This window comes from Vigna unguiculata, chromosome 3, assembly GCF_004118075.2.
Source record: "Vigna unguiculata cultivar IT97K-499-35 chromosome 3, ASM411807v1, whole genome shotgun sequence".
NCBI lineage: Eukaryota > Viridiplantae > Streptophyta > Magnoliopsida > Fabales > Fabaceae > Vigna > Vigna unguiculata.
The window spans coordinates 14,263,677-14,279,795 of record NC_040281.1 but is presented as its reverse complement, the minus strand read 5'-3'; the positions used below and the strand labels follow the sequence as shown (position 1 = coordinate 14,279,795).

General features: G+C 31.7%; 1 protein-coding gene across 1 annotated transcript; it reads right to left on the bottom strand.

Annotated features, from left to right (window-relative positions):
• Positions 1-8,915: 8,915 nt before the first annotated feature.
• On the bottom strand, positions 8,916-10,772 carry LOC114177200 (berberine bridge enzyme-like 18). The gene has a single exon (XM_028062458.1). It carries the CDS (start codon positions 10,710-10,712, stop codon positions 9,069-9,071), a length of 1,644 nt encoding a protein of 547 aa, XP_027918259.1. The 5' UTR covers positions 10,713-10,772; the 3' UTR covers positions 8,916-9,068.
• Between the last annotated feature and the right edge of the window lie 5,347 nt (positions 10,773-16,119).

The following is a 16,119-nucleotide window of genomic DNA, read 5'->3' as shown; positions in this document are numbered from 1 at the left end:
ATTGATCCCTAATATCATTTCATCTATTAGCCTGGCCACATTCGACTCCAAGTTCATGTGACGAGTGTATATTTATGTTCTCATTTAGTCTTTAAATTTTAATTATTAATTAATTCATGTGTTTAAAACATTGATTTAATTAAAATTTGTAATAATTAAGTATATTGAGTTTGTGAGATAAAAATGTTTTAAAAAATGTATTTTAATTACATAAATTATTTTTGGATATTCTAATGTCTATTCATGCCACTGAAGTTAAGATTAAACTCATTTAAAGTGTCAAAATAAATTGGTTAAAGTTATAAAACACTTTCAAATAAAGTCAAAATTAGCAAATTTCAGAAAAATCACTTATGCACCCGTTACATTGTTTATCCACTTCTGTTTTTCAAACATGCCAATAAAACCTATTTTTGCACCCTCTAATATATCTATTTTCACCTTTCATACCAATCACAAAACCAGCCCTAATCAGATGTTGGCACATGTGTGATCCACCAATTTCAAATTTGCCCAACTAGAACATGTCACATGGTATTAATCTTACACATTAAAAGCCAACCAATCTATTGTTGACACTTGTAACATCCTGGTAGGATATTACTTATATTAATAAAATAAATAATTTATCGAAATAAATTTCTCATTTATTATCAAATCATTCCCAAAAACGTGGGAATTTAAAACTTTAAAACATAAGAATTGTGATGTAAGGTCAAACATTCATAAGTAGTCTTTACGATTCAAAAGCCAAAATCAGTAAAAATCAATAATTAGATTACATGAAAATTTAATAAAAATAAGTCTTTATAAATCCCCATGTAATCTGCTCCTGTGCTCTGCCACTAAACATCTCCTGGCTCACCTGTAAAATCATCTGCTCTCGAATAACAAGTTACCCGATCATCGCCACACACAAACAGATAGGGTGAGTTATGCATATAGATAAAATAAATATGAAATAAACCCACCCAAATATCTCATAATTATTTAACTATTAAAACAATGGAAACACCCACTTTCCCACACTCATAACCATTATGAGCTTATCCATGTATTCTTGATCATGGGACTTTTTTGTGCTTCCATGAACCTTCTCGTTCGCGGTCCAACCTACAAGCCTATCCCGCTCATAGTCCTGTTTCACGGACTCCCTCGCCCGTCATCCAAACTCCTCGCTTGGACCCGGGCACGCATACTTGCCTTTCCTAGTATGAACTCCCTCGTTCATAGCATTCTCAAGTTTGAGCATGAAATGAACTCCCTCGCTCACTCATCCCAAACAAGAGTACCTTCGGTGAACTAAATCGTTCATGTTTCGCATGCGATCCACCCAACACGAACTCCTCGCTCGTGACTCAAACCAAGCACATCCCAGATCGCCTATGGACTTAGTCCTTAAAGGCCCACATCACAAACATAAAATTCCCAACCGCAGTCGTATCCACCTGGCATTGCCAAAGCGCCGCCGGGCAAAGAATCCACGCATACTGCCTGGAGCCACTCCTCGCGCCACATCACTGTTTTGCCAAAATTGTCATATTGCGTGGCTTTCGTCTGGCGGGTCTATTTGCACCGCTAGGCGCCACAGCAGTAGTGTGACACTACTAGTTTAAGGTTCTAAAATAGAGTCCATATAACAATTAACCAAACAAGTTCTGATCCAATCCGAAACATCATCCTCGTAACCCAAAAATCCTCAAATATATGTACATATAGTTCACATAATCACATAAGTATACAAGCATTCATCATACCATGACATGCATATATCACAAAATAGTATTCATCCCAAATAAGTGAGTACCAACACTTAAGTACCTGCAATCCCATACGATCAAGCACAACACACAACCATAATTCTTACACCAAAATTCCTAAGAAAAATTTATTGTCACAAAACAAAATTCACTACAGTAATGCGTGACACATTTCTCAAGTTACAGACATCTAATCGACGATCCAACCGGTCAAATTACAAAATAGCATGTTATGGACCAACTGCTCAAATTTGAGCTCAATCCAATGGTTAATGAGTCAGGAAAGTCAAATTTACTAAAACTGCGCGAAACAGAAAATAATGTAGTTGCCCAGCCACTAATATATCTCGCCCACCGAGCATAAGATACCAAAACAATACGAAAGTCAGTGTTTTCTGTACCAGAGACCTGTTTCAAAACGTCCTAGCATTCCAACGTTTCACCAAAGCTACCAAATATTTCAATATCATTTTACTTAACTTTCGAAACTATTTACACATCCAAAAATTCTTATAACAATTCTCTCATCCACGAACTTGCTCAACCTTTACAAATCTCTAAAAAAAAAAAAAAAAAACAGAAAGAACAATATTATACTTGTAATCCAATTAAAAATTTGAACACACTCAATCTAACTCCATTCCATAACCATTTACCCAATATAACATAATTTATCAACTTAAACCTTAATTAATGTTCCATTCAGCCCAACACTCCAGAACAATTCACTAATTCCTCTATTTAAATTAATACCAATTCCATTAATCCCATACTTGTTATAATTCATTTGCTCTCTACAAATCCACATTACATTCAAACCAACCAATCACAACTCATGCTTAATTATGAATACAAATTTGTTATGTGCTAAACACTACTAACAAAATAATTTATTTCCTAACACATAATTATTCATTCACCTCAAAATATCCTTAATTTCCATATTCAATCATAATTCACATCCCAAATCATTCAAAATTTGGATTTAATGCCCTCACATATTTTCTATTGCTGAAAAAAAAAATAATCATCACAATTGTACGTACCAAACCAATAAGCAAACTTTTTAAATTTTAATAACTACCATCTACTATAAAACCTACCCATCCAACCAATTTAATTCTTTTTCCTCAAATAAAATATTTACAAATTAACAATAATAAATTTCTCCACCCCAAATGCAATCTGGTACTGTACCTAAAAGAAATATAAAAGCAAACCCCCCTGAATCCACAATTACTAACCAATTACCAAACAAGATCACACTTTTATTTTTATATACTTCCTATATTAAAATAATGTCATAAATGTATTACGTTTGTAATATCAAAGAACCAATTCCTCCATATATATCAATATTTATTAACTACCGAAAAAAATATATTATATAAAATTTTATACAACTTTCTCTTTTCACATTTCAAAATATTATACTTCACTAATGGCCTTAATAAAACAACAGACGAAAAGAAAAAAAAAATTCAAGCAATTTTGATGGGTTCATACATCGGAGCAAATAACAAGAATCACGCATCAAACCATGAAAGAGAAAAGAAACAAGTTCAGCTCCCCCTAACCTAGATTCTTTGCTTAAAAATTAGCTAATTGAGAGCTTCCCCTTTTGATCACCAATGGTTTCCTTAATGCTCCTCTAATTCAGCTCTTCCTTTCACACAAGAACCACCAATTCTCTCTGAAATTTCACTCTTCACAATGCTCTACAATGGTAAACTCAGAAACCCTCCTTCTCTCCTCTAATTGGCTTTTTAATTAGGACTTAATGGTGGTTAATAGCCTAAAAACGAAAAAAAGAGTTTAATAGTGATGATAATTGTCATTAGGACCATTATTGAGTTGTTTTTCAGCCCCTCTTGCTGCCCATTGTCAGCTAGGGTTTCTCTGCCCTTTCACATTCATGCCAAAGATAATTTTGGCAAAAAAAAAGTTTAATTTAAAGCCACCAAGATTCAAACCCATACCTATGCCAATGAGAAATCAATGCATAACCATTCAACTAATTCATGTTTCATGATAATTCTTAAGATTCTAAGATTATATTATCACTCCACATGACCAATCATATTATTAAAATAATAATAAATTAAATATCACACAATTGGAATATGTAAGACTTAAACCCAAGTTCTTTCACACAATAAAGTACTTTCAACCACTTGAGCTAGTACTATTCCACATCATACATGTCAGAATTAAATACCATAAAGGCTCCCTTGGCCGTATTTATTAAATAATTATTTAAATTTCACGGGTCTTACAACATATCATCACCAGCACCTCAACGTTGGCAGCCACACTAGTTGTAGCAGTCCACTTAACCACCACAATAAACAGTGCACCAGTAAACGAAAATCACGGCCACAACCCACAAGCTGCATCATGTTCCGCCTCCAGGACATTTTGCACCACCATGAGCAGAACCGCGCATGAAACAGAGCAGGTCTTCACCAAAGTGGTGCCATTAAACTCAAAACAAGTCATAGGAGAAGACCATTGCGCTAGCGTTTCAACAATGAACCAACATAACCTTCATGCACCACCTACGTTGTGAAGCAGATCAAATCGTTCAACCACCGCAGCAAAATCCCTATTATGGGAGAAGAATCTTGATTTGAGAATCTAGCACGACAGTTAGTTACTGCTAGAGGTCTTGTTGCTCCGAGAATAGTAACACCGAGAATAATTTCTCCTATAAGTATTATCTTGTTTTAGTCTTTAGTATTAAAATTCATAATGAGTATAATAACTCTAATTGATATACATCTTGTTGTCTTGTTTGACGTATATAATCTAGAAGATGACAATGAAGAGGAGGTTGTATAATGACTCAAATTTATATTTAGTATTACATACGAATTTTTTCGTATGTAATTTACATGCGAATTATTCCGTATGTATTATACACATATGTATTCTGGTCAATTATCTACGAATTTTGTCGTATGTAACTTATATGCAAAATATTCTTTATGTAATTCATCGAGAATTACATACCGAATAATCCATATATAATTTACATACAGATTCTATTATCTACCAATAATTTTGTATTAAAGTTACATACGAAATTTTTTTCGCATGTAAATTTACTGACACTTAATTTACATACGAATTTGTTTTCGTATGTAATTCGTATATAACATCTAATTACATACGGATTTTATGCATTACATACAATTTTGTATAAAGAAAAAATCAATTTTTTTGTAGTTATATTGAATATTAGAATAATGATGAAGTTGAATGTCTCCGACCTTCAGAATGTATTTCTACTATCAAGTGCTTTTAGGTCAAGTGTCCTTCTCGCCAAAAGTGTGTTGTGACCTCTATTATGACCTCAATTTATAGATTCGCAATAACTCGCAGCTAGCTGGGTGACTTAACTCATTAGGTAAGTGGTACATGATTTTTTGGACGAGTGGGCCTTCGTTGGGCGAGTAACTCGAATTAGACTAGGTCTCCGACTTTGTACTTGATCTTGTAATGTAATATCCTATATATTTATCTTTTTAATCTTCTGATACTCCATATCTTTGATGGTTTGTAATAGAAGTAACAAGCTTGGTGGTTAACTGTTTTTATCGATAATCTTCTTAAATCTCTTAAATTTTCACTTATTGGTAAAATATAACAAATTATTTATCTTTTCCAAATTTATTAAATAAACCTGAAATATCCAAAAGCATAATAACAAAATAACAATAAAAGATAAAAATAAACAAAAAAAAATGATAATGTCAATTATCAATATCTTTAAGTAATTAATTAATTTAATTATATTATAATTTATCAACCAAGTATGTTTGTGAAATAGTCTTAAAACCAACTTTATCTCTTAAATATATTTTTATATTCATAATCACTATAAAGATAATGATATTTATGATTATTTTATAGATATTCGGGAGGTATTACATTATCATAAAATAGATTTTAATAGTAGAAAATCCTATCAAAGTCCTATATAAAGAAACTCAGGGGAAGAAAAAAAGCAACCTTAGAGTTTGGGAACCCTTTGGGTGACCTAATTTTGTCCTCTCCACCATCTTTCACAATATGCACCCTCTATTCTTTTTCCACTTTTATGTTATTTCTGCATTTCATGGAGTATTAAACCTTTGGGTTGATTCAACTGTAATTCCTTAATTGTATTATGAGGTTAGATGAATAAATTTGCTTATTCTTTTGATTTTTGTTATGATTTATTTTTATGTACGTCTTTTGTCTCTTAATCAAGTAAAAGTAATTATTTTTACATCGTAGCAAGGTACTTTGATTAAAGTTAAAAACTTTCATATGATTGAAGGAGTATTTGTCAATAATTGAGTAGTTACTTTGGTTAGAATTAATCAAGAAGTTACTTTGGTTAATTAGCTTTTTACTAGATATAAGAGGTAAAAGAATAGACATGGTTAGACATAGTAATATTTAATTGAGAATTTAATTTGGTTAAAGTTACTTTAGTTGTGAGAATGTTGGTCGTCTCTTCCCTCTTGTTTTCAGATCGACAATCCCTTACGTAGTATCCGACCTTACCACAACTAAAACACTTATTTGAGTAACACTCCTTTGCATAATGGCCATATTTGCCACACTTAAAACCTTAAACTTTTGAGTTTCTTGACTGACCTCCTCTCTGCGGACCTCGTCCTCTTCTACACCAATATTGTTGGTCGTATTGTTCTTTCTCTTCTTCTTGTCTTTGACTTTTACCACCAGGAGCGCTTTTTATACTTCCTCGGCATTGAGTGCTCTAAGTATAAGATGTCTTTCTCTCCTTTATGGTTGCCTTAGCATGGAGTTCTTGATCGAAATACTCCTCATTCTTTTTCCTTCTTTGTTACATATGTGCCTTAAGTGACCTGACAAACTCTTCAACCGAAAGCGTTGACAAGTCCTTGGACTCTTCAATTGCGTATACAATATTCTTAAAGTCGTCAGTTAACGACCTTAAGATTTTCTCCACCACTCATCAAGTGGACAACATTTCTCCATCCCCTCCAAGTTGGTTCACCACAGTCTCTACTCGAGAGTTGTACTCAGGCAACTCCTTTGGCCTTTCTCATCCTCATGCTTTGAAGCTCTTCTCTAAGAGTTTGAAGTCTGACTAGTTATACATGATTATCCCCTTTATAAGCCTTCTCCAATATATTCATGCTTCTTTTGAAGATTTAACATTTTCTATCTTTTCAAAACCAGACTCATCGACAACTTGGTACAACACGTACATGGTTACTTTGTCCTTCACTCATGATGCTCTCACGCAACAAGTTGGGCAATCGTTTGCATACTCAAGTTGTCATAGTTGACAATTTTTGTTAACTTAGACAAATGCATACTATTTTCGAGGTTGATCATCTTACTCAAACTCCTAGGCTCTCAAACACTCTTTCTTAAGCACTCTCACACTCACTCAAGCTCTCTAACTCTCATGTCAAATTGTTGACAACAAATCTTTCTAGAATACTCTCTAATATTATGACTTACTTGATGAGTGAAACTTGGAGTTGTATATGCACTATTTATAGGACCTCTTCAACCACATATATTTAATACAACTACTATCAAAATATTATTGTTAAACTTCTAGTCTTAAAAGGCAACTACCGAACTATACTCATTTACCTCACAGAGTTGGTTGTTGGGTGGGTTAATTCAACTTCGCTCTTGAGTTTTAAAAAGAGAGTCTCCAACGACCAGCATGGAGTGGTGGATCAAATATGTCCGTTACAAAATTTATAAACTTTACAGTTCTGCGTTATGTGTTTGATGATGTGCTACGGTAGAGAATCAATCGAGAGAGAAAAAAACTTATGATCTGAGAGATTTTTATGTTGAGATAGAACAGGAACAAATAAATTAAATATATGAATCATTCGAATACTATTCAACAGTATTATAGACTTAAAAAAAACCAAAGTTAACTTACTACTTAAAATAATCTTTTAATTTACAATTGTAAATTATAATTGCTATAATGATCTCAATTCAATTCATATACAACTGTAATCATTGTATAGAACTTTGAAATTGATCCCTCTACTGCAGAGTTTTAGAAACGGTGATTTGAAAGAAATATTTACATTTTTAATTGATTATTTTAATTGAAATTTGAAAAACAATTGTAACACTTTTTATTTTAATTGATTATGACATGTGTTAATCAATTATTTTTACTTGTATTTAATGTGGAAAAACACATTTAATCGGTTATGAAAGATTGTGATGGATTAATATCTTGCGATATGAAATCCTACTTTTTCTGGTTTAATCGATTGTTATGGAAATAATCAATTAACTTGTTTTGAATGCCTAAAAAACAATCACGAAAACTTAATAGATTAACTGCAATTATAATTGATGCAATTACACCAAGACATGCTAACCGTAATTATAAGATTAAATCGTGGAAGAAAAACTTATACGGCAAATTCTAATCAATACAACACATCTAAATCTTAGCGAAGATATGCAATCTTCAAAGTTTCAATAAAGGTATTGAATTCATTAAATACACCTTATTGACATGCCAAAGCAAATTTACAAGAACTTGATGAAACAATAGTCACTTGGGTTATTGGACCATCTTTGCTCCTCATCAACGAGGAGCTCTTTTGGTATAATATTTGATTTGGACAGTAAGATTGAGTGATGAATTCAACGTTGGCTTTGCCTCTACACTTAGACTGGCACTGATCTGACATCTTAAACCACATTTGATGCAACAACCAAGGAAGAGCTTTTGGTTCTTTTCAGCCACTGAAGGTTGGCTAACACATCATTCTCCAAAGTTGATACCCTATCCTTACCCCATAGGTATTTGTAGTTGAAGTCTTTTTTTCATAATTAATACACAAGCACAACTCTAGTTTCAATTTATTATACACTATAACTAAGCAATATTAATGAAAATATTGATGAATGTTACATTTTATAAACTAAAAAATTAAATAAAAATAGCTTATAATGTAATTCCATAGGGTTGGACTGATATGATAGTAAGTCAGCTTGCATTCAAGTAAAACAACGGCCCAATTAGGCGTCTAGTTATGTCAACAACTATCCTCTTTTCATTAGAATCTAAGTAGCAATATGAAGACATTTTTTTTTTTTCAATTCTTATCATTATTTAATAAAAAAAACACTTACATATGAAAACTCTTAAGATATCCTGAATAGTTCATACGGAGTTTTCTTAAAAATAGACTTAAGGAACACTATTAAGTACGTAACATGCACTATTAACAAGATTATCCAAAACATAAAAGTAAAATAACAAAGTAGCTCAGTTTATAATGGCATGCGGTGCACCCAAGAAGGTCTATTTGCGCCGCCGTTGGAGATAAGAGGAGGAATGCTTTGTTCGTTTCTGAAGAAGTTTCGAGGGTCAACCCTTGTCTTCACGCGTGCCAATCTGTTAAAGTTATTACCAAAATACTTAAAGCCCCAAATGCTGGCTTGGCTGAAGCTTGTGTAACCATTGTTATTAACTCCGATGTCAAGGTCTCTATAATTCATATATGCAGCTCTTGGAGACTCTGAAACATAAGGTTTCATATATTTATACACTCTTCTAATCCAATTCATGTACCTTTGAGCTGCCTCATCCCCTTTTTCTTCCCAATACACACCGTATTGAATGTGGAATATGTAGCCCGATCTGTGTGCGAATGGAGTCTCGGATTCTGAAATCTCATCCATCCTTCCTCCATAGGGAGTGAATTGAATGTAAGCATATTTAGCCTCATCTTCATAAAAGAAAGGCCATAACCCTTCTAACCCATCATCTGGAATAGGATCTCTCACATAATCAGATTTTGCTTTGAAAAACAACAAACCGATTAATTGAGTTCTGTTCAGCAAAACATCGGTGGGTTCACCGTCTGCGAATCCAGCCTTCCACAGAATCGATTCTATCCAACTCATCTCAGTGCACTCTTCTCTCACCAAACCCAACTCCGGGAAGCTCTTTTGCATCATCGGAATCAGCTCATCAACACGTCCAAGATACAAGGATATAAACTGCGCTTCTACTGTTGGATTCCCACTTTTACTTGAATTTACCCTTACCATGTTGGCCTTCATGGTTATGCTCTCGTTAAATTTGTTTGCCACACGCTGCCACTTATGAATAATCTCCGTTGCATTTTCTTCCAACGTCCTTGCAACTTGGAATACTGTGACAGTTGATGGAACTGGAACTACTTTTATCTTCCAAGCCACGATGACGCCAAAGCTTGCTCCACCACCACCTCTAATGGCCCAAAATAGATCCTCGCCCATTGTTTCTTTATCAAGGAGATTACCATTGACGTCAACAATCTTAGCATCAATTACATGATCAGCAGCAAGACCGTACTTACGCATCATGTATCCATAGCCACCACCGCTAAAGTGGCCACCAACGCCCACAGGGGGGCATTCACCTGCTGGGAACCCAAGTGTTTTACTTTTCTGGCTAATCCGGTAGTAAAGTTCACCTATGGTCGCCCCAGCTTCAACCCATGCAGTGCTGTTTTCTACGTCAACTTCGATTCCTCGAAGGTTTATGAGGTCAAGGATAACAAAGGGAACCCCAGCAATGTAGGAGAGACCCTCGTAATCATGGCCTCCGCTTCGTGTTCGAATCTGCAGGCCATGGCGTTGGGCACAGATTATGGTGGCTTGAATGTGGGAAACGTCAAGTGGTGTGACAATGACTTTGGGTTTAGAGGTTATGTTTAAGAACCTGCGATTTTGAATGGAAACATCTAAGACAGAGGAGTATGAAGAGTTGGTCCGCGTGTAAACAGCATTGGCAATTGAGTTGGTGATATGGGGATAATTGTAAAGACATTCAACAAAGTCTTCATAAGAATCGGCTGAAGAAAGATGAAAGGAAAATAAAAGAGCAATGGCTGTAGCAAAGGTAAAATAAGAGTTTAGACACTTCATTTTTTTTGGATGGTTTGTTCTTGATATGAGAGTGCAAGTTTAGAATGAGTAAAGACGAATGTCTAATATATTATAGTGTGGAGTTTCGTGTTAGCGTTGTTCAGTGTAGAGACTATATTTATGAACGGAAGCCTTACTTATGTTTAGACAATTCAAATACGAAAAGTAATATGAGTAGCTTCAATCCTGGATCAAAATGGAACAGTACGGGTTCGTCTTGGAGTTATCCATCTTTAAAATAAAAAGTCAACCTCGTAATCATTCTTATATCATTCTTAACGGCTATATATACATACTATGCTAATACCTCATCTTACTAGTTTAAATTATCAATTAGATAACTTTTCTAAAATCAAAATAAAAATTATGAGGAAAAATGATATTTTAACATTCAATATTAAAATATATTAAAAGGACACATGTTTTAAGGATTTAAGCAACTAAATAATTAAAATTAAGAGAATTAGATATTATAATTTTAAAAATAAATGATAAATAAAAATATTAAAAAAACGTCAAAATTATTAAATATAATTCTTAAAAGATATTTAATTTAATAAAAATTACATTGCAATTTAGTACAAATCCAAAACAACAAATACTGACACACTCAATTTTTACTACAATAAAAAAAAATCAAGTTTTAATTTCATTTATTTTGAAATGATAATTACTAATAATCATACATAAAAGTTCAAATAAAATTAATAGAACTAAATGTTGTTTAACAAACTAATAATTTATCTTGTTATTAAGCTAAAAAAAATATTACAAATTCTATACATACTATTTACCAATATTAGTTTGATTGTTTGAAGATAATATTATAATGATGCTCCCTATAATAAATAATTTTTCATAAATGTTGAATGGCTTTTACAGTCTATATCCAAAACGTAAACTTTTCCTCAAAGTAAGGTGAGGCAAGCTTTTCAATTAACAGAAGTTGCTTGCACGTATAAAGGTTGACCGATGGATGTGTATTAAACTTAATTTAATTTAGTTTTAATTAAGTTTTAAATTTTAAACTTTTGTTAAAATGTTATGTCTGAATAAGTAATAAAAAACATTTATATATCTAAATTTAAGTACTGTTGCTTAACTTTTCCATTAATTAGTGACGTAAATGTTATTTATTTAGATCTATCAAATGTTATTTTATAAAAACAAAATTATAAGATTATAAAAGTATGAATATGAACAAAAGAGTAGAAATAAATTTCAAAAAAGATATTTTTTGCGATTTAGTAATTAATAAATAAATTGAATAAACATTACTACCATTAAATGTCCTTGTTGTTTGTATAGTTGTTAATTTAATCCATGATTCATAGGTCACTGCTAGCCCATTCTTGAATAAATCCTTTTTTAGGGAACTCCAAATGGCGAGGATACAAAGAAGTCCCAGTTTCCAAAACTCCTTTTAAAGTGAGTTAGGTTCAAGGCCAAGTTGGGTTAAACTTGAGGATTAAGACAGGTCAACACAGATTGATTGACGAGCCAGTTAAAAGATAGAAATGGGTCCGCGTGCGCTGAAAGTCGAGATGGATCGATCTTGATAGAAGATCGAGACGGGTCAAGCTAAAAGTCGAGACGGGTTGAGTCCTATTTAAAGTCGAGACTGGCCAAGCCAACTTGGAGGTTGAGGCGAGACTACCCTGATCGAAGGTTGAAACGAGTGGGCATGAACTAAAGGTCGAGATGTGCCATTCGAACAGATGCTCGAGATAAATTGACATAAGATGAAGGTCTAGATAAGTTGGCTTAGGCCAAAGGTCGTGACTGCCTAACCTAGGCCTAAGGTTAAGAGGGGTTGGCCTGTGTCGAAGGTCAAGACGAGTCGACAATAGAGCCTATAAATTTCTTATAGAAATTTTGTCATTGATTTGAGCTACCGATTTCAGACATCGATCTAGTCACTCATAACTATTTTAATTAAATTAAAAATGGCACTTGTTAGAGAGTGAAAAAACAATTTTGATTATATTAAATTTTGTTCCTATTAGCGATTGAAGTAGAGACTGAACTTTTGGTTGTTAAATTGGTTTCTTGAAAGTTTGTTCCTATTAGTGGTAAGAATGCATGGCATTCCAAGGAGTATTGTATATGATACAGATGTGAAATTTGTTAACTATTTCTTGAAAGTGTTGTAGGTTAACTTAGGTACAAAACTACTCGTTTCTACAACTTGTCATCTTCAAATGGATAGACAAACCAAAGTGGTAAATAGAAATTTGTCTAAACTTCTTATATGTTTTGAAAATAAGAATTTGAATACTTAGGAGTAATGGTTACCTTATATGGAATTTAGGTATAATAGGGTAATTCATTCTATTACTCAAATGAGTCCTTTTGAGGTAGTATGTGGTTTTAATCCTCTGACTCCCCTAGATTTGTTTTCTTTACCTAATAATGATTCTATGACTAACAGAAGTTGTCTTGTCAAAACTACTTTTTTCATGAACTTGCATAAGGATGTAAAGGCCCAAATAGAGAAACATATGGAAAAGTTAGATTCTAATGCTAACTCAGAAAGAAATAAGATCATGTTTCAACATGGCGATTAGGTGTAGGTTCACTTAAGGACAAAAAGGTTTCCTTCCAAAAAGGAAATATAACCTCTTGCCTCGAAGAGATGGTTCATTTCAAGTTCTTAAGAAAATAAATGATAATACTTATATTATTGATCTACCTGCAAATTATGGTGTAATCTCTAGTTTCAATATTAATAATTTATCCACATTTGATAAGCAAGATTTAAATATCAGAAAATGATTTCAAATCACAAAAGTTATATATTTTATTTATTTTAATACCTTTTAGTATTTTTTTTATCGACAATTGTTAGTTGTTAGTGGGAGGAGCTGAACCCACAACTTCTTCAACCCTCCTTATATACCCACCAAACTAATCTTATTTATCCAAATTTTGTCGATAGGAGGGACTAAACCCACCTTATCACTCCTAATATATTTTAGTGTTTCAGGGATGAGCATAAAGAATAATAATAGGATTAGATGATGATTGATTGATATTTATCATGGAAGAGTTTTATAAATTTTATAAAATAACGATTCTAAAAAAATCATAATCATGGGGAAAGTCTTTTAAGATAATTTTATTAATAGTATGGAATGAATTGAAATTAAATCTCCTTTTTAAATACCAGTTACCTTTTAATTTGTATCAAATTCGAAATATTATATCACATCATAAGTATTTTAAAAATTAAATAATATGGTGGACAGAAAAAAATCACATGAGATACTTTTTTTTTTATTTAGAGTTTAATAAATAGGTTGAATAAAAAATTATCACATTGAAATCTTTTCGTTTTTTGCACAATATTAAAGGAAGTAAGATAATTTTGTTACAAGAATTAAAATATATTTTTGTAAAATAGTGTATGCGTATCAACTAAATGAAGCTAATAAATTTTATGTGGAAGATATATATTATTTATATGGAGCACATGATAGATTTTATAGCATATTATTTCTATTAATTTAACTATTTTATCATTGTTATATATATTACCTTGTTGATGTCAAATTCCATATATAAAAAAATATGACAATAATTAAATTGTTATTTATATATTTTAAATGTAATACTTTATGTAAGTTGCATACTTTCTAGCAATCATATATGTACTCTCATTGGCGTGTTTAAAAGATGTCTACCAAACCCGGTTTCTGCATATAATATATTATTTTTCAATTTCATCATAATGTTTTTTAAATTTTAAATTAGTATTCATACTAAAAATATTAATTTAACAATAAAATAATTATTTACAATACATTTTGAAAAATTATTTAATGTAAGTCTCCATTTTTTTTTCAAGTTGTTCTCCATTTTTTTTTAAGTAGATCTTTAATTTTGTTTTTCTTTCTATAATATTTTATTTAGTATCACCTTAGCTGGAGTATTACAATATTACACGGGTGTGAGCTTAGAAGGCTAGGGCTTATATTTTAGTTTTCATATTTCTTAAATATTTTTAAATTATTTAAAAAAGCTGTGTCAAGGACTAAAATAATTTAATGTCTATAATTTAAAATACTTTTAACTCTTTATGATTTTTTTTTTAAATTTGAAGATTATTTCATAATCAGTGAGAAGCAACAACACATAATGACATTTTTCATACAATATGCAGTAATAACATCATGGAGATTGATACAAAATTTTAACAACAAAAAAATGATGGGACACAAAATATGACAGAAATGAAGAGCAATTGAGAGAATGAACAAATTGAGAATACCAATGTGAGCGATTAGATTAGTGGTTAGTAATGAGAAGGGCACAAAATAGTGTACAAAGGCAAGGAAAGGAACAATGGAGCATGTCGTGCAAAAGGAAAGACAAGATGGACCCGTGGAGGTAACAAGAGATACCACTTACGGGTTCTTTGAGGAGAACACCAAAGAGATTTATGAGTAAGGAAGACAACGAGACGGGGACGGAGACGAGTTTCGCTATCCCATATCTATTTTCGTAAAAAAAATTCATTCTCATCCTTATGTCCTAACTCAACGGGTATCAAACTTTTGTTTCATCCCTAATCCCACCGGATAACAGGTATAATCTCATACCCATACCCGTACCCATTTTCTTACTACTTTATATTAATTTTAATTAATTTTTATAAAATAATAAAAAATTACGGTAAAGAAAACGTAAGATTATAAATACTCAATATTATGAGGATGATTACTTCTTCAATATCAAATACTTTGAAATAAATTATAATTATTTACATTTTAGATTAAAATACCAAATAAAATTTTATGAGAACCAAAATATTTATTAACACTACAGGAATTATTAGATTTAGTAATATTTTTCTATTACATTTATCTAAAACTAGCGTAACACAGGCGCTATCGCGCCTGTGTGTATATATTTTTTAAATATACGTGATATTATATTAGTAGGTGATAATATGATAATGTTATTAAGTTAATATATATATATATATATATATATATATATATATATATATATTAGAATTATATTTATTAAAAATAAAGTGAAATATATCAGAACAGATAAAAGAATAACCATTAATAAATAAAGAAGAAGCAGAGACATCTGATTTTATAAAATTTTTGTAAAAGTAACGGTCAATTTTAAAAAATTTAAAAAATTGTTATATTTAAAGGGTAAAATCGGTATTTTAAAAAGTGGACACAAAAAGGGGAATCCCCTTTATATATTACTAGTGTAAACACAGGCGCTATCGCGCCTGTGTGTACACATTTTTTTGAATTATATTAATAATTGATGATGTTGTAATGTTATTAAGTTAATAAATAAAATAAAAGTATATTTATAAAAAATAAAATAAAATGTACGGAGAAAATAAGAGAAAAATAACTGTTGATGAATAGTAGGAGAA

Bases quoted from the DNA above. Each gene is read 5' to 3' on its own strand.
- LOC114177200 (XM_028062458.1), bottom strand. From the start codon at position 10,712: ATGAAGTGTCTAAACTCTTATTTTACCTTTGCTACAGCCATTGCTCTT.